Source organism: Brachyistius frenatus, unplaced genomic scaffold (assembly GCF_029030835.1).
Source record: "Brachyistius frenatus isolate BFR_SWC_R1_liver_20210118 unplaced genomic scaffold, ASM2903083v1 Contig_2, whole genome shotgun sequence".
Lineage (NCBI taxonomy): Eukaryota > Metazoa > Chordata > Actinopteri > Embiotocidae > Brachyistius > Brachyistius frenatus.
Genome location: NW_027210601.1, coordinates 9,012,547 through 9,037,667, shown reverse-complemented (window position 1 = coordinate 9,037,667; position 25,121 = coordinate 9,012,547). Strand labels below are relative to the sequence as shown.

Sequence of the window (25,121 nt, the reverse complement as noted above, 5' to 3'; positions counted from 1 at the left end):
GCCGCACATGAAGTAACTGCTTGTCATTATCTTTCCTGTGCCGAGAAGCTCAGCAGCTTCAAGCACGTCTGAGCTGGAAAACCATCGCTAAAACACTGGATACTGATAGTTAATGTCACAGTGCAATAACAATTTATTGACACAAATCATTTGAATGCAAGTTAGGCGTTAAATGCTTTGGATATTGCTGCTGACAACGCAAGCCCGCCTGTGTCTCACGACCTCGGCATTAATAAAATACCACGGTGCGTTAGCTGCCTCAAAATTCAAAATGTCAAGGAGGCTGCCAGTCGTACAGAAAACCTCTCATCACTCAGCCATCTTATAGGGATCCAAAACGTCTCATCTCTGCAGCAGCCGGGGTCGTACGATTTCGCTGGCTGCGTTTGCGTCTCCAAAAAAAAACAAAAAAAACACACGAGTGCGACAGCTCCACACCAGATTTAATCACCACACGCTGCGAGGACGCCGTCGTCAAAATTAGAAATGGTGCTGGAATGGTCCTCACCGGGACAAATTATAATCTAATTTTCTCTTTTCCAAACAAATCTGCAGACACTTATCTGAAATCTTATCAACACTCACTAACAATCACCTGAACTGACAGCGATGCAGGCCTTCGGTTAACTTCCCAAGAGAGCGCCAAAGAGGAACGATTACCCTCCATCCAATCACTTAGTAGACTTTGGGGTCAAGAGAGAAAGATGGTTCAAGTTATGCACAATCATAAACCCACTCCAATCTGTTGTGACATCGTCACACTCTGGCCGAGTCCAAATGGTTTCACTAACCACAATATTTGCACCGCTGAGTGTGAAAACATCAGCAGGCTTCTGTGCGACGGCCTTTTTGAACTGCGAGGGCAAACGTGTGCGTGGACGCAGAGAGAATTCACTGCGTGCGTACGTGTGTGCGTGCGTGTTATAACAGTTTGTGATGGCTGTGATTGGAGGGTTGATGGCAAACCTCAAGGGGATTTTAGGCAAGCAAAGGCAGCTTGCTTAAGGTGTGCATGAGGCGTGTGTGGTGCGTCTGTATTTACACACACCCATGCGCTCAGGTATTCCGCCTGACCACACACAAATATGGGTTATGTGGGATAAGAGACAGACACACATTCCTGCGGTACCCCTCAAAGGAAAGGGAATTCCCAAATCCTGAAAAATAACACACTCTTCTGATGAAAATCCACAGAAATGTTTTAATATGTGTCACGGGACCCTTTGCGCATGACTTATGGACTGGCTGCATGCAAACGCAAGGCAAAATTCATCAGAGTGCTTTACTGCCTGTCCCAGCCAAGTATGAAAGCTGTAACTGGATCCTGCATAAAGCTGAAGGTATTATGCAATATGCATTATGTATTTCCATCATATTGAAAAGCATTGATTTTGTTTTTGTTTTTTGGAGGCTATATTTACTATATCTGCTCAGGCTGATCTCTCTGTCCTTCAAAGTTATTTCAAGACTCCTAGATCGTAGCAACTATTGAGACACTCAGCGAACCATATAACAAACCTGAACTACATTTATAACAAACTGTAAGCCTCTTTTCCACTGCTGGTACCTACTCTACTCTACTCTACTCTACTCTACTCTACTCTACTCTACTCTACTCTACTCTACTCTACTCTACTCTACTCTACTCTACTCTACCCAGGTTAAAGCAACACCACGTGACACCACCTTCATCTTCAACGCGACGCACACACTCGCTGGATTCTTTTAATCGGCAACCAAACAAAGGGACCAGTGAATATTAAAGTTAAAGGTTTGTACGGGATGTCGTGTTTCCAAGACAGGTTTTTTTCTTTTTTTTTTTTTTCCCTGGAGGTAGGGTGGATCAGAAAGTTCTGAGACTGCTCCTGTAAGTAAGTACTGCAAGTTTCATTGCTTGATCAAAATCAGCAGTCGAGTTGCACACGGTCTTGAGCGGAGAGCCCACATCAAAGTTAGTGACAAATTATTGCCACGGTTCAGGTCATTTGTGGTGCACAACCCTGCGAATGTCAAAGAAAACCCGTCTGGTTGCGCGCCTCACCCGGCGCACCTTTTTTTTGTTTTTGGACGGGGACGTTACTGACCCACGGAAACACAAGTGTCCCTCAGACAAACACCGATCAGCAGGTGCAGATCTTTCTGTGATGAGCAGGTGGCTTTTCATTCAGCGCCTCGCGAGTGCTCGTGAACCTGATGAAGCTACCTGTGAATTCTGCGGGAGACATTCAGGACCTGTGACAGCACACCTGAATATCTGGACTGGACGGGACGTCCAAGCAGCGATACGCTGGAATGGACCCAGAGGAAAGTAAATGCTGAGTCGTAAGAAGTTTTTTTTAATTGCTGGTATTTCGTGGCTCCTCCTTGTTGTTGGCTGTCAATCATCATTCAGTTCATTCAATAACTCAGAAATGTCATCGCTGGACAGACGATATGTCTGAATCATTTTTCCCTCCGTCATCTCATAAATGTTTAAACGTGTGTAAAATCACGTTCTCTAAGTATTTTTGTTGCTTTCCTGCGTCTCCTTCTCGCCACAATAAGAGCAGCCGTCTCTCCAGATTTCAGTCGTACTAAAATAAACACGCCATCACTTCTCCTATTTCTACTTTCAGGTTTAGTAAATATCGCTGCGGGTGCTAAATTTCTGTATTTGCAGTTCCCCTCCCAGTATTTTGCACCTTCAAGCAGAAATGCCCAATATTACATATGCATGCAGGCAAACACGCAAAATGGACAACGTGTGTTAAATGACACATTTGAAAGAAGCAATCCTCACTGCACGTCGTCAGTAGAGCTGCTTGGACATTTGTTTGCGGGCGGTGCGGAGTTTGCACGTGATTTTACACACGGAAACCTTTAGTGAATCAGGTCCTATGTCTTTAAAGTGCCTCCTGGCTCTTTGGCCCTCCTCTTTCCTGCTGACTTATAATTATTTTCCTATCTCTCTATTTTCTTTCCATCCTTCCCTCCTGTGGTTGCTTCACCTTTACATCTATTTGTGCTACTGGTGTCCTTTTTTTGTTTTTGTTTTTTTTAATCCTCATCCTTTCCAGCTGCTGTAACTTCATTCCTCATTTCAAACCTTGTTCTGTTGTCTGGGATCTTTTGTCTTTTCTACTCTTCACATTTCTCAAAGTCTTTTGTGCAATATGACAAATTTGCCAAAACTAAACCCCCCCCCCCGTCTCACCTCCACAAAAGTGCTTCTTTCAATGTATTAGTTCACTTTTCTATCCTCCGACCTCACTCTGACAGAAACGGGGGCTGTTTGCTTTTTACTGCCACTGAAATTCTGCTAAATGGAATCCACCACATCGGTTTGAAAGGAGAACAAATGCCCTGAGTGGACGAGGTCACTCAAAACCAGCGGGAGGAGGAGCGGCCACCTTCAGAGAGCGTCTGACTTACATTCAGTGAGTGAACCTGCAGCCGGCAGCCAGCCCCATCCCATCAGTGCATTTGTGTTTTGCAAGGATTGTTGAGTGGGAGGGACACCCCCCCCCACCCCCCTCCTTTCAAAATAAATTACAAGTCTCTCACTCACACACACACACACACACACACACACACACACACACACACACACACACACACACACACACACACACACACACACACACACACACACACACACAGAGGCAGGGACTTTTTCACTTGCAATCCAGGAGACAGAAACCCACTAATACAAAACATTTTCCGGTTATTTTTCAGATGAGGTGCAACAGTGTTTAAGAGAGATGAAGACGGGCTGATATACAAACCTGATCTAACCGGGTTGTAGCTGAATTTTGACACTTGAAGAAGCAGCAACTGTTTCAAAAGAAAGCCTGTTAACACCATATTTACACCAGTGTTTATGCTTATCCTTTACACTGAGGTAACGGTAACACTTTTTTGGTTTTGCCCTGAGTAGAGCCTTGCAGTCACACCTTGTTCTAAAGCTGTGTTGACATCAGGTTGACTGATACAGTGTTAGCAGATCCCAGGCTCGTTACCATTTTGAAGACAAGATTTTACCATCAGATCTAAATGGCAGCGCAGAGGCTGCGAGGAAACGGACTGACGGGCTAAATTCAGGTCCCAATAATCACGGGACCGGTTACAACTGAAGAATTTCACAACACAACACACACGGCCCTCTCTCTCTCTCAGGACTCTTTTTCTGCAATCAACCCCCCACACATCCTTTTTCTCCCCCTCTTTCACACACACACACACACACACACACACACACACACACACACACACACACACACACACACACACACACACACACACACACACACACACACACACACACACACACACACACACACACACTGTACCTTGGTGCTCCAGAGTTTGACGGTCCAGTCGAAGGAGGATGTGATGAAGAGGTGGGAGAAGTCGACGGTGCCCACTGCGCTGTGACAGCTGATGCCTGTAACTGGCCCCTGGTGGCCTTCGAACATCTCACAGATACCCGCTTTACTGGAGAGGGACAACACAAGCATGACATCTATAACTGGGATATTTAGCTCTGCAGTGTTTTAGTGATCTTAACTTGTTTAATATAAGGAAAGAGAATTTGGGGATTTCTCACTGAGGGTAGTCATGCTAAAAAAAAAAAAAAAAAAAAAAAAAAAAAAATTACTAACACAGTAAACAAGCTGTAAAGTAAAAGTGACATAATTATCTTCTTAAATTGATTAAAAACACAATAAGAATGTTGATAAAAACAAGTAAAAAATGAATTCTGCAATTGAGTGACACTATTTCATCGTATTAGTTCCAGCAATTTAAAGGCCATTAGACAAAAAGATGCACGCGAATACACTTTTAATTCCTTGATTTCCTACATTTCTGTTTCTTACAAACTTAGGTAGATACAGCTATATTGTAATTCCAGACGATGTAAACAGGAAACCGTTTAAGATGCAAAGAAACAGTCAAGACCACAATCATGAGATCACGTCAAGCTTTTTGTTGAACTTTTCTGTGTGTGTGTGTGTGTGTGTGTGTGTGTGTGTGTGTGTGTGTGTGTGTGTGTGTGTGTGTGTGTGTGTGTGTGTGTGTGTGTGTTTAAGAGTGTGTGCATGTTCTGACCACCAACCTGCCGTGTCTGGAAGCCGTGTACACAGTGCCCTCCTCGCTCCCGACCACGTAGTTGTTAACGTCTCCTGTGGGGAAGGCCATGCCGGTGACCGCCACGGGTTTGGACTTATTGTACACCAGTTCCATGGTCTCCTACAAACACACACGCACACACGCACGCACACACACACACACACACACACACACACACACACACACACACAGTATCAAGGTGTGCCAATCCATGACTGCGTGACCCAATACACACATCAAACACTGACAAATGTAAATGTAAAAGTGAGAGGACGATACATGAGAAACTCCAGATGCACCAAAACTCTGCATTTGACCAAAGCAGCGTTATTAAATCTTAAAATGCTTGACATTTGTGTAAAGTGCAGCCGGCAGCAGGTTGTTTGGACGTTGTTTTGAATACCTGAGGTTGGGACAGCATGTCCAGACTCCAGGAGCACATCCTGCCGTCTGTAGACACAGTGATCAAGTTGTTGGCGTTCTGGGTGCCGACCACGTTCACGCAGTACACCGGGTGCTACACAAACACACACACCATCACACAGAGACACACAAACGACGAGGAGATGGGTGAAGATACACGCTCGCACAATGCAGCACTTGATTACAACTATTGCCATTAAAATAATACTTGTTATTCCACTGCACGCTGTGATCACACTAATAAATCACAATTATTAGTCGCTTTGATTAGGGGGATAACAATTTCTCTGCACACTTGGCCGTCTTGCACAAGAAATATTTGGGTAATTCCGAACTGCAGCAGGCTGCCGGGGACACCAAATATTTGATAGCTATTAATAATAAAATAGGATTTTAAACACGGTCCTGTGATGATCATGTAATTTAAACCTTAAACATATGACATCACGACTTCGGGCTCACAGACGGCTCGCATGCCAGTGTGCACTGGTCCTTTAAAATCACTCTACGTTTTGGGATGTTTGCTGCTGTTCAAATCCACGAGTGTGTGAAGCCATTACTGACCCGTAATTGATTTGTGGATGAGGCTGCACAAAGAATCCATTCAGCAATCAGCAGCATGCTAACATACTGGGCTCACTAACGGGAGAGGACGAGAGCAGCGGCTTCATTATTGGAGTCCGCAGCCCCTTTAAAGCTGCAGCATGGATGGCGTGTAGCAGTGTGTGTCTACATGCATACTGTAGCCGCAATTATAAACGGCCTCTGGCCTCGAGATATTGCTAGTATATATTTGACGGTAATTTGTTAAAGGTCAGAGATTTCACTGAGGCTGAACTGAGCTGTCCTTTCAGTTATGTATAGGGCACAACTGCTCCCATCAAGTGTGAGTGTGTGTGTGTGATATTGTGTGTGATATTGTCAGACCATCAGTGTCAAAGCTGAGAGACTCCTCGGGATACAACGTATGAAGTGCAATCAAAGACTCTTCCTGTTGCACCCAAACGGAGCGCAGCATAATATCGTGAATGGAGCAGGGAGAAGATATCACTTCAAGTTTCAAGTTGCATCGCTTGATCACCTTCGATTTGAAATTTTTGATCACACTTCGTATCATGCTATTATTCTGTAAACATTGTATTGTGTTTGATGGAATAAATTACAATTCAAAATCTTTTTAAAAATGTTTACGTGAAAGACTTTTCAAATCTTTGACTCTTCTTTGAAAAGCTGCTACGAAATCACTATATTTTGCTGTTTTTATGCAACTAATAAAAGCACATCAGGGAGTTGTTCTAACAATTACTTTAATTTGTGCTAAATATGCTAAAGAAATTATTCTGTTTTACACTATTTACAGTTCTGCATCAAAGTGGGGTGTGATCTTACACTCTGTCAGACTGCACATTAACTGTATGTTATGCTGATAAAGGGGAGCCGGCCTTACAGTGTGTGCAGCAGCAGACAGGGGGGTCCTCTGGACAGGGGTCCGACGGTGACTGCGGTTGTCCCACAGGACGATCTGTCCTGAGTAAGTCCCTCCTACCACCAGGTTGGGATGAAACCTGGCAAAACCCACAGACACCACCGGAGACTGAGGAGAGAGGAGAAGAATAGCTGACTATTATTCTGGTTATTTTATAGGGAAATCACAAACTGAAGGAGCATGCGAGAGTAGAAGTGGTTCGGTCCAATGAATTGAGGAGATAAAAATTAAAAAAAAAATAAGCAGACGGTTGAGAAAAGAGCAAGACCAAAGTAAGATACGAACTAAAAACGGTAACGCTAGACAGGGTGCGGGTGAGAAGGAGTGATCAAGGCGTCGTGATGGGTGGCAGACATGGGCCATGGACAGAGAGGGAGATGATGAGTCTGGGACACTGTGAGGGTCCGCTGAGGAGAGGACAGAGCAGTGACGCTGGGTGCAGACCAGACAAAGAGGGGAATTGTAGTCCTCTTTCCCCCAGCCGTTTCACATTACAGCATCAAAACCCCAGCAGCCACTGGAGCGCTCACTGTAGCCTCAATCATGACAACCCCCCCACCCCCCACCCCCCCACCCCACCCCAACCCCCTCTCAATGCTATGTTTATTGAGTTTTGGTTCCTCTTCAGTGCTCCTCCCATATGGGCTTCTGCGTGCAACGGCTAGCTCCTCCTGACCCAGAGCCACTGAAGCATCTGTGCTCTTAAGTTATGAGAAAGCGCAGCGACATGCTCCGGGAGGGTGAGCCGTGTTAATGCACAGATTCATCAGAACCAACCGAACCAGCATGGTGTCAAGAGGAGAGAAACATTTTTTTTTACAGGCAAAACGGGGCCAAGAGAGTATTCAAAATGAAGCTCACAAACACAAATCACAATTAAAACCAGTAAAACTAGAACAACATGCAGGGTAGCATTTCGCAAAAAAAGGTTGTTGCCCAATGTTGTTGTAGATTTGTTAGAAGAAGCACTGTTGACAGTTTTAGTGTTCCTGAAAAGTGTTAGTCAGATGTTTTGTTGTGGAAACAGCAGCTGTGAGACTGCTTGGAGGCAAAACTTGTCATTAATTATTAGAAGATAATTTGGGGCCCACCAAAGCATTTGAAAGGCTCATGATTATTCTCTTTATTCTTAAGTGCTGTAAAATCCAAACTGTTGTGACTACAAACTGCAATTTTGTTTTGCTGAAAAGTACATTAGTTTTACGACAATGTGCAGTCTGGTGCTGTCGAGCTCCCCTCTGTCCCTGCGTCACTGACGTTGGGCTGCAGTTAAGGCGAGAGATCGATGCAGTGGCACGTCAACAAGAGAACATTTTTGATTAAATTGGCAACATAACTGTTTTCGAAAATAATTTCTCCAAAATAATAAAATTACTGTTACGCAGATTACAAAGTAGCGTAATTAAAATTCATTTGACATTTTATTTTAGATTTAGAATATTGATTTTCTGTGAAACATATTACATTTTAGTGAAATGTAATTTCACATCACATAAACATTCATCCAGACACATTTTTGGCCCTTATAGGAAAGAATTTGGCCCCCTTCGTCTCAAAACTTCACGATATAACTACTTGTTCAACTAACACAGAGACTGCAATGACTTCAAGTTTAAAAATTCTAATAAAGGCGATTACAAATGAACTCAATGACTACTATAATAAAGATGGCTTAATTGAATCCTCCCAGATGAATGACTTATATAAGGAATTCATTGGACATCATCTTATCTAAAAAGGATGACAAAATGGGAGATGAATGCTTTGCTGTTGCGGCAGGAAGCCAGTAAAACAACAGAAACTTTGGGAATGCTTAAAGAAATAGGTGAAAACAACTTCAAGTGAGAATATGCACCAATTAGCTGAACAGCCACAAGTAGTAATTATGGGATTATAATAGATGCTGAACATCAGGTCATAGACTCTGTAATGTCAGTTAAACAGTTAAAATCCAGCTTATTATTCAGATCTTGAGATGTCTGGCCAGATTTGAGATACATTAGCGAACATTGACCATCATACGCAACAGGTCATGACAGACCAAGTGGGGCTAGAGCAGCAAAAATACGGCTGTATGTGCAATAAAATAAGCAAAGGTGAATTTCAATGTTGATAAATTCAATTCTTTAATTTGTAGCAGGAATACTGGGGTTGTTGTTGTTGTTGTTTTTTTTTTTTAATCTCAGATGTCCCACTGTTTCACTTTCATACCAGCAAGATTCACTCTACGGTCAACTGACTGGTTTACAAATTTGAGATATAACTCGCCTCAGGATCTCATCATGACCTTTTTCAGGCCCCTACCGTATGTACTGGAGATACTACTAAAAGCAAATGTACAAATCAATTTATTGGCACCACTGAAACCAAACAGTACTGGGGTGGCATCATAGCAAATTCTGTTGGAACATTTTGCTTCCTCCAGGGCCAGATCCTAAGACGACTGAACTAATATACAGTCTGCAATAGTTGAATATTTGTCTTATTTTTCAGTTCTTTTTCATTTCTCTCCCTCTCTCTCTCTCTCTCTCTCTCTCTCTCTATCCCTTCCACCACACAATGTGCAACCCAGCCAACTCCAAAACCCCAGTTCATTTTGAAAGGAGACTGGAAAACAAACCAGAGGGAAAGAAAACACTCGGCACTCTTCATTTCTCGTTTTTGTAACTTCTGAGGAGTCACGGCTTCCAGACGAACGGCCTGGAAGTCGCTTCAGATGTCAGGTCTCAAAATAAACTGAACTTTGGGGTTAAAAATAAAGTCGCTCTTCAGCTGGCAAGAAGTTCTCTTTCTGAAAAGTTTATTTACACAGTCAGATGAAAAAAGGATCGAGGTTTCAGGCTTATTAGCATGTACTACTAAACAAGATTTGATGGTCTGACCAGCCAGGGGGCTGTTGTCATTGACTGTTATTCACATCAAATATAAATATAAAACATCTGTAAAAGTTACATTGCTAGCTTTGCTTGTAAGTACAATAAAGACACCAACAATGATGAATGATGCCAAAACTGTGTGCATCTGTGTAAAAAGAATTGTAGGAGTACAGCTTCCTGACCAGATCAGTACAGACACTACAGCCAGGCTTTGTGACAGTAAAACAGGTACTCCAGTCCAAACACTTATTTTCCAAAACACACAGATGACTTTGCCTCGACCGTGGTCACTTATAATGTCTTACAGTTTAGGGATGACCTTTAACCTCTGTGTTTGTCTGATAGGCTACTGTTTGAGGTCTCTTCCCCCTCCATCAGACTCCATCAGTGGGCCGACAAACCTAAGTCCTGCACACACACACACACACACACACACACACACACACACACACACACACACACACACACACACACACACACACACACACACACACACACACACAAAACCTTAAACAGTGTTAAAACTCTGAAAGAGAGAATTATGAACACGATCTAACAGTGAAATGTTTCTTCATTTCAGATTTCTTCCTCTAAAGAAAAGCTGGACTTTAAGAAAAATATGTGCCTGTTAAATAAAAGCTAATACTAACAGTTCAGTTTAGCATAAAGTCCAGGATTAGCTAACCTGGCTCTGCCAGGTGACAAAATCTTTCAAGGCTCACTAAATTAAACATCTTGTTTGATAATTCTGCGCAAAAATCGGCATAGTTTTCCCGCAAATTTCCCTTATCCTTATGCTTAAAGTGAAATAAACCTTCAGATTGCTACAAGATCTCATTGGAGTATTTAATGACTTTGTCAAAGTTGAACAATTAGGATTTTAACATAAATTGTCTCCATTACAAAAGAAACTGCTATCTTTTATCTCCTCGATCGTTCCAGTGGAGGCAGCTATGACCCTCCTTTTACTATTAATGGGGTCGTCAATTAAAAAAGATAAACACGCAAACCCACAAGAATATACCGACACAAACAGAAAACATCCACGCTCTCTGCTCCTCTCCCGTCTCCTCCACCAGCTACCACCCTAAATAAACATCTCAACCCCACATGAGTAATGACAAAGAGAAGCTAAATCAAATCAAGAGACCCCTCTATTTGCTCCATATGTCAGCTGAACTCCTAAGCCCTATCAGTGTCCTCATCTTAAGAGGAAAATTCCCCACTAAACTCGGAATCCCCTCTTTGAGAAACCACAGGTTATGCCATCATTCCCCTCATGTAACTGTCAGGCTTAGCGAAAGAGCTACTGAAAATTAGCCCGACTTTGTCCCGATAATGCAGCACGAGGCGCCCGCCAGCAGCAACTTGGGACTTCAGATAAAAGTCATCCTCCCCAAACGCCGCTAATCGAATGTCACGTCAGCACACATGTTTCAGAGTTTCATCCCTTTTAATTGTACTGTGTGTGATTAGGCCCTGACAAATGTGTTGCGCGCTAAAAGGAGGTTTATGATTTAAGTTAAAAGGGGATCGTCTGACGGATTCTCAGTTTTGTTGTCATGAATGGGATTGATGACGGAAATCAAGAGTTGAATTATGATGAGCTTGGTTATGTTTTGGCCGGATTTCTGTCATCTTTTCCTGTTTAGTTGATTCCGTTTTTATTTGTTTGTGAGCCTTTGTCGTCAAATACAGACTTTACATCTATTAGAGGAGATTTATTTCAGTGTCTTAACATGACTATAAAATATTTGATGTGCGAAGCTAATATGGAATTAAAGGAAAAGTCTGACATTTTGGGAAGTGCGCCTATTCACTTTGTTGCTGAGTTAGCCGGCTTCATACTCAGCATACAGACACGAGAGCGGTAGGCTATCGGACTTCTCATCTAACTCACAGTAAGAAAGCTTAATATAAGCCTATTTCCCTAAATGTCAAAGCTTTCCTTTAAATCAAACGCAGCCACGCTGCTCACTTTCATATTCTGTACATACCAGTCATACAAGCAGCACATCTGTCTAAATAACATCTCAACATCTCTCGTGTCCACAGAACTCCCGGTACGATTGCATCTCCATATCAGGCCTGACTCAATGCCAAGATTGACATTTCATTTCCAAACGCTGAGAGGCTCTGTGGATGGTTCTCATCTCACATGCAGTGCAGGTCAGACACCTGCCAAGTCATCTCCTGCCAGCGTAGACGGAGAGGATGTGGGGAGTGACAACTCCCGGAAGAGAACGCCGCAGCGAGAGTCGCTTTGGTATATTGGGCCCGAGATAAATTGTGGAAGTTTTACAGAGAGACACTCTGGCAGGCAGAACAGTGGATCTCATTTCATTCCTCAGGCAGGGTCTGCTGTCTGTGTGTGTGTGTGTGTGTGTGTGTGTGTGTGTGTGTGTGTGTGTGTGTGTGTGTGTGTGTGTGTGTGTGTGTGTATGTGTGTGTGTATGTGTGTGTTTGTGTGTATGTGTGTGTGTATGTGAATGTGTGTTTGTGAATGTGTGTGTTGTGTGTGTTGTGTGTGTGTGTGTGTGTGTGTGTGTGTGTGTGTGTGTGTATGTGTGTGTGTGTGTGTGTGTGTATGTGTGTGTGTGTGTGTGTGTGTGTGTGTGTGTGTGTGTGTGTGTGTGTGTGTGTGTGTGTGTGTGTGTGTGTGTGTGTGTGTGTGTGTGTGTGTGTGTGTGTGTGTGTGTGTGTGTGTGTGTGTGTGTGTGTGTGTGTGTGTGTGTGTGTGTGTGAGAAATGAGAAACTCACTCGTAAGTATCATCTACCGTATCTCACACAGGCTCCCAAGGCTAAGTGTTTCTGGCGGCCCTTATTATATCAATGGGAAGTGTTCTGTACAGGATAATATACACATGGTGCACCGTGATGAAAGATGGCACCCAGCGAGGGATTAGGGATGTCCGAAGGAATGACAGAAGGAGAAAGAAAGCTATAGAGAGGCAAACACTCCCTTCTTTGTTGCCTCCTCCTCGCTTTCGTTCTTTCCTCGGGCAACAAACTGTTGCTGCAGTCGACTCGGGGAAGGCAGAAATGGAGCGAGAGCTGTGTTGAGGAGAGAATGGGGCGGTGGGGGGGGGGGGGCTGAGAGGGCACGCTAGACAGTATATCCTCCCAAGTAGATCAACGTTCCATCATCCCTCCTTCTGCCTCACCGCACTCATCTGTTTTCCACTCTGCCTTATCAGGACCAGATGGATCTGACTGTCTTTCCTTGCATCCCGGCTTCGCAACCTCCCCCCACCACCTTTCTACCCCTGGCTTCGCTCGTTTATGACACCCCACAGATTTTGTCACTCTGTGGTTCCTGGCAAGGAGAGACAAATACCAAGCCAGAGTCTCCATTTCACCAGGCGAAGAATGGAGCGAGGAGCACGAGGAGGAGGCTCTGGGAACAAAAACAGGCCTTTCTCTGCCTCCTACAGCTCCTTTTCCTTCACTTTCCATATCTTGTTTGTTTGCTTGGCTCATTTTTTTTTTTCACTTTTGCTCATTTGTGGTTTTATTGGATTTGTGTTGTAAATATGATACAATGTGAAATGTTTGGCTCAACCGTACTCTGCCCTACTCTATTCTGATTCCTGACTGGAAATATGCAACAAGTTCCTCCTCAGGTCTGTTCTCCAAAGTTAAACCAAATTATTGACGAGATATTGTCGTACCATTCACCAAACTTGAGTGGTAAGTGGAAATGTCGCTTTTCCAGAACTCTTGTTGAACATATCAAATTAGGTAAGTTTCATGATTTAATTTTTTTTTTCAAATCTAATAGTTAATGCGACAATTGTCTTGTTTCCCTATTTTTTTTTTTTTTTTTACAGGTGCTTGGTAAATTACTACTGCCAGAAGGGGGCGGTGATATCACCTAAAAGCTGTTTGCCAACCACCACTCAACAACAAAAGGAGGAGAGAAACACGTTTCCTTTGGCTTCCAGTAAAACATGTGCTGCGAGATGAGAGGCTACAGTACAAACAGGAGACAATGAGTCGCAGTACAAACTGTCAGGTAAAAGCTGGCATATGATAAGTCGACCACAGTTTTGCGCAGTAATTTTAGATTGAAGCACGAAGCAGACAGTCCATCCACAGAACAACAGTCAACGCTATGAGCTTCGTCACCAGACGAGTTTGATGTTGGATGTGCAGAACAAACAAACACCAACATCTCAAGGATGAAGCTAAAGTCACGCTTCCCATCAGCTTTGTCCAAGATGAGGGTTTTCCAAGTTTAATTAACATTGGTGGAGCCTGAGTTTACACTGTTCCTTAAGTGAGTCTGTGTGTGTGTGTGTGTGTGTGTGTGTGTGTGTGTGTGTGTGTGTGTGTGTGTGTGTGTGTGTGTGTGTGTGTGTGTGTGTGTGTGTGTGTGTGTGTGTACATGCAGAGGAAGGGTGTGAGTCTTCGAATAATAGTCCAATAGACTTGAGTCTCAGCACTCACACATTGTATCGTTGAAACCTCAGTTATCCTCCTTATCTGGGATTATTTTTCAAGAAATAGTTTGACATTTTGGCAAACACACTTATTTGTTTTCTCTCAGGAAGCTGTAGACACCACTTGTTGCTTGGCAACCTTACGGTAACAACAAAGGAAGACAACTGGAAGAACAGTCCAGCACATAGCCCCTGTATAACTGCATCATACTGTTTCTTTTACACTTCATTTTTGTACAGATGCATGGCAGCAAAGGATAAACAGTATAACATAGTAACAAGTGAACTTTAAAGGAATGTGTTTTGTTTTTTTACATTTAAAACAGAATCAGACTTCCCTCTGTTTCTAGTATTTTTGGTAAGTTAACAGTCACTACAGTCTCTGATCAGTACAGTCAAAGTTGTACAAAATAAACTAAGACGCCACAACATTCAACACTCACATTTTGCAAAATTAGGCTCAATCTATTTGGTGTGCCAAAATAAAACGCTGTCAGCAGTCTTAACTCATCTGCTAAGCGGGAACTTAGAGCATTTTACTGCTAAACACATTGCAGGTTCATTCTCCAGTAAAATTGCACATATGCTCAAACCCAGTCAAAGACTGAATAATGCTGTGCACAGTTCTCTCGCCCTCCCTCTCACTCTCTGGTTCTCTTACTCAACCTTGCTGGAAGTGACAAAGGCCCGGGGAGCGATGCAAGGCAGCGAGATATTAATAAAAATATGACTGAGTCCAATGGGATATGACAGTAGCGGTGGGGGTTGTTACAGGGAGGCATGTGGTTTGGGGGGGTTCAGCAGCGGTTTTAAGTCAAACGGGCCCTCTAATGTGGTGTGACTTTGCCCACTTGAGAGGCTGGTGTGAAGTTACAAGATTGGACCCAACTGGGTCGGGGAGATGATGGGTCCAATTGCCGGGACAGCCGGGATGAGGGGAGGCATGCTGGTACCAGAATCCACAGTAGTGGCAGCCCCTTTTCCAGCAGTACAGACCCCATCCACAACCTGATGGATCACACACTTCCTCCACTATATTATGGACCAATGGCTCCTCAAGTCGGGTCATGAAACTGCAACAGTTCCTTCAGGGGATTGTAACGGGATCCCCACTACACTGTTTCATCTCAGATACAGTTTATTTACTGTCTTGAAGTAATAACACATTCATCATCACATTACAAACTAATGAAACATCAGGAAAACTATTTATCATAACATAAATACAATAAGGGTAATGGGGAAATAAATTAGTTGCGTAATAGCTGACTGCATAAAGGTAAAGCTGGATTCATGAATGACAACTATTTTAAAAAGGTGTTTTTTTTATATTACTAGTGTGTTATAAGTAGAGTTTGTATTCTTTGTCAGGCAGAACATTTGAATCATTCTGAAACAAGAGCAAAATCCCATCTAAACCAACAGTAAAATGCGATACGATAGAATGAGAAAGCTGTGAATAGTTTTGATAAAGAAACGTAGAGGTAAAAAAAAAGAGATGTAAAGTAACAGCGAAGCAGCAAGAGATACAAAAATGAGAACTGTGACATTTCTGTGACATCTGTTTACTCCACGTGGGAAGAAAATTTGTCAAGCCCGAGCTTGTCTCCTTAAGTATTGCATTAAAATGCAATGTTACAGCACTGCTGCACATTGCCAGAAATATTTGTGCACCGTTCCCAGATTGCACTTGCACAAACTGACACTGAGACTCCTCCTGAAATTAAACTAGCTTTTGAATTACTGCTGCACCAACATGTCAAGGACATAAACCAGCAACGCTTCTGCAAAGTAAAAAAAATAGCAGATTGTTCTTTCACCGTGTGGTTTGCAATGCACATAAGCAATAGTATTCTATCGACGTAGTTTCTAAGTACAGCTCCAAAAAGTCCTGAAACTAATAAAACTGCCCTGAAACAAGCGGAGATCATCTCACCCCAACAATTTTATGAGGTTACATTTTGTTAAAAAGGAAAGTTTCTGCATCACTAAGACCACTCACCGAACTGCACACAGCTCGACAAGAAATATAGAAGCTTGACCTCACCAAAACCCCATCTGAAATATGAAGCCTTCTATAAGCCATAGACTTATACAATAAAGCCCCCGCTGACTCCAACCTCAACCACAAACCCCAGCCCTCCAATACCACCCCGCACTGTCATTCTTTTGTATCCTACACACACACACACACACACACACACACACACACACACACACACACACACACACACACACACACACACACACACACACACACACACACATATAGTATTCAGCCATCTATACCCCCATCCACCAGACGAAAGCGGCTTCTGTGGGCAAGTCTGTAAAAACAAAAATGGCTGAAATACTGATGAACCCTGCTTGCCATAAACACTAGTGTGTGCCAGTGTGTGTGTGTGTGTGTGTGTGTGTGTGTGTGTGTGTGTGTGTGTGTGTGTGTGTGTGTGTGTGTGTGTGTGTGTGTGTGTGTGTGTGCGTGTGAGTGTGTGAATGTACTGCATGTGTATAGCAAACGGTAAATGTGTGCGATGCGGGGAGAAAGCACATGGCTGGCCTTCTGTTACTCTGTCTAAGGGCAGGAGGTGGAAGGTGAAAAGAAAAAGAGAAAGCATGAGGCAGAGAGAGGAAGAGGCACCGAGCCCTGTGGTTTTGGGGGGGTTAAACAGCAGAACATGCTCGCACATTAAAAGCCATCTGATCCACAGCTAACTAGAGTTGCAACTCTGTTTGCAAAGGGCACCGCAGAGAGAAAGAGAACTAGAAAAAAAAAAAAAAACTCCAACCACTCTTGGGTTCCTTTCATCCAAATCCAGGATGTCAAATGAATTCTTTCTTTAATTATTTGATCTCGATTTCCATCATCCGCTACTCGTCCTTTCTCCTCTGCAGCCAACTTTTCTGTCTCCCCTCATGAAGAGACCATGGCACAGGCCCGGGCCTCACTAACTCCCTGACTAACAAGGGCTATGGGGCACTTTAAAGTTTCTGTCGGCTCTCAGTCATTTTTCTTGTCAGCATCAGCAGCACTTCATATAATGCACATCTTTCCAGTAAACACTCACTTAAAACAAATCTCTGCATGTGGACAAGTGGCCTGTGTTTGTGGAAGTGGTTTGTACGTGTCTATTACAGAGTGCAAACAGGAGCCGCTGTGACCCTGTCACTGCATTTCCGCTTATACTGAAACACAGTCCACCTCTGCTGCACATATTTACAGCCGAATGATTTATGGAGCATTTTGTCGGCTGCTCACACAAATATCCTGGTTCCAAAACGTCCACTACTCAACGCTGACAATTCACAGATCAGCATGCTGAGAAACCGCACCGCTAATAAAGTCAGATGTACTGAAACATATTTCGTCAGAGCGCCACATGGAAAAAGCTACAGAATCCTAAAGCTACTAGATGCATAGCTGTAATCTATCCGCACGACCACATGAATTTCAGCAGCAGCATAAATGATGGCGCTGTGAAAGAATGGAGTGTTTTAGAAATCCATTATGGAGCTCGACTTATATGGCAACCTACAAATTGAAATATTTGTCCGGTACGCAGGATTTTTGAAAGTGAAAGTACGTGTGCGCATTTCTAACGTCACCTTCAAACAGCGATGTCATTGCTCATGGCACTAATGCTACTACACGCGTGTTCCACCTTTCACAGTATGAGGAAGACTTATCAATTATTGGGAAACACAGCACTGCCGACATTAGACGGGGCAGAAGCGTGGGTGGGCTAACATACACACAGACTGAGACGGCTCTATATGGTCTTGCCTGCTTTGTGCGAGCTGTGAAGGTCCTCAGACCCGATCCTTTCATCCCCCCACTCCTCCCTCCGTAGTGTCATTTGCTATTACTAAATTTATTAGTTTCTTTTCCACCAAAACGTTACTTTGTATTTCGTTAAAACTGGCCTCCACTGTCACTGTTCATGTAAAGAGTCAAATGAAGGCATGTGTTTGTTTCAAACAATTTTTCACTCACACAAGTCCTGCCATCAGAGGATGGAAGAGGAACAAGCAGTAGATTACTGGATGGATTGATGGTTGCCAGATGGGGTATGAAAAATGGTGCTTTTGAAATCCTGAGAGGCAAACAAGGAGAAAGGAAGGTGGAAGATGTTTTGTTTCAACAGTATAGCTCTATGGCAGTTCTTCATGCTTTCATTTCAACATCCAGAAAGGAAAAATTATTTCCTCCCTACAGCAATGTGACATCGGTGTCACATTGCATAGATGCATAGATGTGAGGTCTGATAAAGTTCGAAGTACCTGACAGTGAAAGATGTACTCCGGTGTGGCCTTCTTAAACTTCATGTTCCACACCAGGGCAACGCCGTCTGGTTCGTGGGGAGCGTCTTCATTGTTGTTATAGGAGGCGACCAGCAACTCAGGATACTAAGAAACAGGTAAAAGAAAGGAGCAAGAGGGGGAGGAGGAGAAACCCCAAAAGAAGGATGTTAATAGAAAGAGAGGAAGCTGATCCCTCTCCCTCTGAAAACAAACACAACAGCAAAATTATGAATAAGTTTGAAACCTTGAAATCTGCTGCTGACATTTCTTGGTAAATGATTTACAAAGTGGTAAAGTTTGGATTCAAAGGTGGACACACCACGTGTCAGGCCTCACCTGAAGGGACCAGTCAAGGCAGGTGATAACACGATGTTTGGACCAGTGCTCGTCGTAGAAGAGCCGACTGAAGGACAGACTGGAGCCGCTGCCCAAGTCTCTGGAGGCAGACAGAAGAGATACAAGTCAAAGGTGACTTATTGATCAAACCTGAAGCCAACCGAGCTTAGTTCCAGTAGCACAATAGGTACTTGCCAGGATAAATAGGTACCTGCCAAGAAACTAAATATGACTTCAGTCGGCTGAGGGCCTTTGTGATCACTGGTGAGCTGCTTTCAGCCCGGGCTTCTCCAAAATGCGCATGCTTTAGTAACTATTTTGGAATGGGAGGAACTATTTTCCTTCATGAACTTCCACCATAACTTCCACATATTTGAGCTGTACAACAAGAATCAAGGCCAACTTGTGAGAGAGTGAGAAAGCTGTGTGAGTGTCTCTGCGTCGTCGTGGGTCAATAATTTCAGCCGCCAGAAAGCACGTTCCTTGTGGTGAAACTAGATCCTATGCAGATTGTTGTGTCACTGACCACTTCAGACCGTTGCAACACCACGGGTTGTTTACAATCTTCTGTTGAACGTAGTCTCCGACTGGACTTCTTATTACAACATAATATCTGCACCAGTATGTGTGAATCATGCCCACATTGTCTGCAATACTATGCAAGACTATATATGATGAAACAAGGTGGTGAAATGTAGGTTATGTTGTTACACTTTGAAGAGCATGTCTCTGGAAAAAAAGAAAAAAAAAGAGGGGTGATGTTGAGCTCTGGGCCACGGCCTGTTTTAGACATAATCTCTATCTGACCACAGGCTTCATGCTTCTCTCGGGCTGCAGTGGTCAAAGTTGAAGTGAGTCGGTAAAAGCAGCATTCTTCTATAATAGCAGAGCAGTATACTGAAACAGCTTTGCACTTATGACTCTTACAACTTCAACCAACACTTTGATAACCTCTATTTGGAGGCAACCCTTCACATGGCAAGACAATGCTCTTTGGGTGGTGATGGTTGTTAGTTCACAGGAGCTTTTAACCCTCTGAGAGTGTGACGTCACTACGAAGACATGCGTTTTGAAGAACAAAGGAGCTCCCGGGCCCAGAGAGTGACACAGTGGGCATGAGTCAGTCTCAGCACATTTCTTTTTTCAAGGCGTGCAAGTAAATGCTCACATGTGCTCTCACATCCAAGTTCTTTCCTCCCTCTGAACTCTTGTCTCCTCATGCCCCCTCCCTGCTCACCCCTCTTTGTCCTCGAGGTCTCGGCCACTGTAGTCGAAGAAGATGTTGCCGTCTTCGGCCAGAGCTCTCTCCATCACCCTGATGCTGCAGTCGAAGAAACTCTGAAACTCAGAGGAGTGCAGGATCTGTTGCCTCTCTTCCTCCGTCAGCTCCCGCAACACCGGAAATGAGCCTGTTGAAACAAATATAAACATTAAGACAAATATGTGAAACACTCATGTATAAAAAAATTCACACGTCACAACATTTTTTGTTTTCAAACAAAATCCAAAAGTCCAAAGATAATAATATTATCATTAGTATTTTCAAAGGTTCTGTAATGTTTAAATTCAGATCTCCACCTCTTTTTTTTTTTTTTTTTTTTTAAATATAAGCAGTTCTAAGTGAAAAAAATATATACTGTTAAGGTATAAAAATGCTCAATCCACAGAGAAATATACACAGCCCGTATTCAGTCACAGTACCCTTTGGGCTTTCGTAAATTTGTGATATCACAAACTCACACTCATGTCATATGTTCTCCGACAGCCCGGTTCAACCCTTTAATGTAGAAGAAAACAACAAACCGTCATCCTGCCACTAAGTTGCCAAACTACAAAAACAATAAAAGCTTTAGTTGGCCTGGGCCTGAGTCACTCGGAGAAAGAGTCAACCAATCAGAAGACAGGGTCATTAAGATCTGTGTGCCTTATAGACACGGACACAAAACAGCCTGTTCTTGGTAAAGCTCCAGATAAAAGCTCCAGAGAGGAAATATGGGACTTTTAAGATTATTTTGGCATTATTTGACAGTGGGTATGGAAAGTAATGGGAAACATCTGGAGAGAGAGAAGTGCAGTACATGCAACAAAGCTTGCCCTAGCGACCGTGGACGTTGCAATTATATGGTATGTACCTTAACCATAAAGCAACCTGGGTGCCCTACACAGTGCCACCCTTGTCATCCATAACTGATATGCTGAACTGCTGAACAAAGATCATACATTAAAATGTTTATCTGGTTAAAACATAAAGTTTTGCAATTCTTTAAATAGTTTTTTTTCCTTCTTTTGTGAAATTACAAAGATGTCCATAATGTTTGATATTTTTCCTTTCGAAAGAGCAATAGAGATAAACAGGAAATGTGGGGACAGAGATCAGAAGAATGACATACAGCAAAGGTTCAGTCAGACAGGTGTTAAACAGGGGATTAAAAGCCCAAAAGTGAGCAATGACTCTTTACTGTAAAGAAACTGACATTGTAACACTGAGCCCTTAACTACTGACAGACAGTACAGATGTCCCACTGAAATGTCCAAACCCATACACACAGCCCTGTTGTGTGCACGACTACGAAAAGCACCGTAAATACGCCGTGCACTTTTGACGTCGAATTAACATGCTCTTCATCTCTATCAAAACCAGAATCACATCCAGGACATCATAAAACTACAAACAGATCCTAATGCATCGTTTCTAGTAAAAATCCAACAGCAACAACTTCATAAACAAGAGAAAAACAAAGCCCTCTGAGCGACCCGCCTCCCTTTGAACGTAATGGCTGCACAGCACGGCGTCCAGTTTTTGAAGTCACTGTCCCCAAGCACACACATGCAAATGTTACACACAAGAGCACGCACAGACACACATATATCGACCTTTACCCTGCCTCTTGACTTTGATCCCCCCCATCCCTTTGTATTTCTTACGAGTTGTCAGAAAAGACCCAGTGAATCGAGTGGCAGAGATCAAAGGCCAGACCTTCTAATAGGCCAGGATGGAGAGGAGACGGATGACTGTGTGTTTATGAGTTTGTGTGTGCATCTGTCTATGTGTGTGTTTGACTCACACTTACTCCAGTCACGGATATTCAGTGTATGTAGCTAAATATGAATTATGTCTATCCATCTGTGTCCATCATATGCTGTGTTTTAACCCACCAGAAAGCTCTGTGTCTTTTTTCTACCACACGAACCCTCCATATATGCAAGCAGACACGCACACACACACACACACACACGCGCACACGCGCACACGCACATCTCCATTCCTTTTTACTTTGAAATGTGGCCAGGGGGTCAAGTGACAGGTTTTTAATCAGTGCTGACCCCCACATGCCATGGAGCTGATATGCAGGACGCGCTTTAACCCGCACTGTAACCTCCCCCCACCCTCCCATCTGATACACCCACTGACTGGCAGAGGGTGTCACACACGAGTGACCGTGTTTCGTGACAGTTTGACCAGCAACATGTGAGATGTCGAGAGAAGAAGGAGACCAGAGGATGAAGAATGGGAAGTTTTGTGTTTGCAGTCATTGGAGGTAGAACTGAAAAACAATTATTGAATGTATGAAAACTTGAGGTGCTTAAAGATGGTTAAAATTACAATAGCTGATCATTTTTACTCTTCCATCATCCAGGCGGTCGTTTTACCTTCTTTAGTTTCCCTGTTGTCGTCTTCATCCTGCTGCTCCGACTCTGGGCCTGGTTTGGCCTCCATCATCTCTTCATCTTCCTCCTCCTCCTCTACTGAAAGAGAGTAAAAACAAGAGAGAGAGCACTCATGTTAATCAACAGCTGTTCCAATTTTCCTCGACCTCCCGCTGCGTGCCGCCTCCACCCCCCCTTCTTCTTACCAAAATAATCATTCCCAGACATGCACCGGTACACCTGACTAACTAACATTCAGTTCGAGTGGTTTCATTTACAAACACACGCACTCGTGATTGTGTGGTTTTTAGAGGGCAAAAGAATTGGCTGCAGAATTTCCATTGAAAGTTTCATAAGTATATTAAGTAGACATTAGTTTGGGAAAAGAGATAAAAGAAGATCCATTTCCATAATCAAACATACATGATCCGAATGTACGGACGTACTGGTCACCATGCATCTGAACCACAAACACACTTACAGCCAGCAGGAAATGTAAGAGTTGTGTGTGTGCTCCTCTTTCCCTCACCTTTGACCCCAAGCAAAGAGATCCTGTTTTGTGTGTGTAAAAGGGGATTCCCTCTGCAGTCACTCCAATCAGGGTCTGCAATTAGGCTTGACTCTGTAGGATTTGTTGTAAGTGTGTGCAGAGTGTGTGTGTGTGTGTGTGTGTGTGGGGGGGGGGGTTAAGTATGAAGGGTTCCTGTCAACATAGGCACCTGCTTGTGAGCTACTGCCCAACCACCCCTCAGGGCATGTGTTGGTAACCCTCGGCAACCTCTCCTCCTCTTTTCCGCTGCTCCCTCCCTCTGAACCAGATGCTTGGAGTCGGGGGGCCTCTCTGAAGGCCTCTTAACACCCTGACACTGCGACCAGACACCTGTGGTCTGCTAACACACACGCTACACACATACTATCTGTATTTTTCTCCCTCACAAACACACATGCACACACACACACACACACACACTCACACACACACTCAAACACACCGAGGCCTCGCCCGCAGTGCCAAGGGTGGCGAGGGGTTAACTGGCAGGGTCAGGCTGACAACAGTTGCTCAGTCCAGTGGGAGGAAGTGACTACATCACACCATCAGACATGTCATGTCTCTCTCTCACACACACACACACACACACACACACACACACACACACACACACACACACACACACACACACACACACACACACACACACACACGTCGGGGTGTGTTTAACTCAGCTGGAGTATGGCCTGGGGCACCGTTAAAACCACTCGCTCAGGGGCCGCTCATGCACCGGATGAACTGTCCATTTATCACTTGGACCCGCATAAGCTTTTGATGAACTCACTGCTGTTCTTTAAAAGCTACAAACACAAACGATTTTACTATTATTACTACAATAATGTCAGGCCTCCTTTTTTGTTTTGTTTTTTCCATTGCCTTCCTCATACATCCTTTCTTTGCAGTCTTTGTGTTTTTCTTTCTTTTTAACTTCCAAGTAAATGCTTTTGATATATGACTTTATTTTCATACTGTGTGTACATAATAAATGACTAAGCTAAATCAAATACACGGTGGTGAGGCTCAAGCCAAGTCGGTGGTTAACAGCCAGCTGTAGTGATCCAAACACCAGTGACCCACCAGTATGGAAGAGAGACCAGACAGGCAGACTGCCAGACTAGCTCTGTGTCTGAGCTGCCAAAACAGACACGCTGCAAACAGAAAAGCGCAGGGATGCCCTTTTTCCTGCTCCTTTTGTCTCTTCCCCAATGCCTCAGTTTGTGAAGCTTTATTCCACTTCAATGTTGCTGTTGTTGTTGTTGGGTTTTTTTCAGTCATTTTTCCCTCCATAAAGTTAATCTGCAAAGCTTCAGGATGTAGAAAAGAAAGCGGGACAATATATTGCACACAACTTCTATTCTGCTCTATTTTGTTGACCTTATGTGACCGGTCCGGTGGTTGGAATGTGTGGTGATGGGGATGGGAGGAGCGTGAGGAGAGGAGAGAGACCACATTGAGGAGCGGTCAAACTGTCAGCCCCCGGGACCACAGGACTCTGGAGCAAGGCAGCATGATTCATAGCCTATGGGTTACCTCACTGAGGGGAGACGGTCCAATTCCCGTATGAAGATACTGCTGATGTCTCTGCCAATAACCATGCATCAAGTTGTTCTGTCACAGTCCTGCACCAAAAATATCCCCACTATTTCCTTTGAATGGAAATTTTCTGAGATATTTTGCTGCGTGTGTTCACAGTAAAGCAAAAACTACACTGTGGTAAATGATACTGGAAAGTAGAAATGATAAACTTTATGTAAAATGTTCATGCAAACACACACAGAGGGGCACTATACAGTTTCCTGTTGCGTTGCAAAAGAAGCAGAGAAGGGAAATCAAAAGAGACAATCTTTCACAGTGTGAGTTTGTCCGCCTGCTACCTTGTAAGTATCTGCACACTTTCTTGTTTCCACCTCATTCCAGTCACGGGATGCTCTCTCTTTCCACCTGCCGC

At 43.6% G+C, this 25,121-nt stretch overlaps 1 protein-coding gene across 14 annotated transcripts in view; it reads right to left on the bottom strand.

Annotated features, from left to right (window-relative positions):
* Window positions 1–25,121, bottom strand: part of LOC138620738 (cytoplasmic dynein 1 intermediate chain 1) — a 55,713-nt gene that overhangs the window by 9,797 nt on the left and 20,795 nt on the right. For 9 of the 14 annotated variants that reach the window (XM_069698163.1, XM_069698173.1, XM_069698194.1 and 6 more), the window contains 8 exons: window positions 22,627–22,722; window positions 20,213–20,384; window positions 18,976–19,075; window positions 18,619–18,744; window positions 6,980–7,126; window positions 5,513–5,626; window positions 5,096–5,229; window positions 4,329–4,473 (listed from right to left, as the gene is read on the bottom strand). In XM_069698163.1, the coding sequence (XP_069554264.1) occupies window positions 4,329–4,473; window positions 5,096–5,229; window positions 5,513–5,626; window positions 6,980–7,126; window positions 18,619–18,744; window positions 18,976–19,075; window positions 20,213–20,384; window positions 22,627–22,722 (1,034 nt within the window). The remainder of the gene's footprint in view (window positions 1–4,328; window positions 4,474–5,095; window positions 5,230–5,512; window positions 5,627–6,979; window positions 7,127–18,618; window positions 18,745–18,975; window positions 19,076–20,212; window positions 20,385–22,626; window positions 22,723–25,121) is intronic. The other 5 variants (XM_069698184.1, XM_069698222.1, XM_069698247.1 and 2 more) reach the window with 1 other exon arrangement.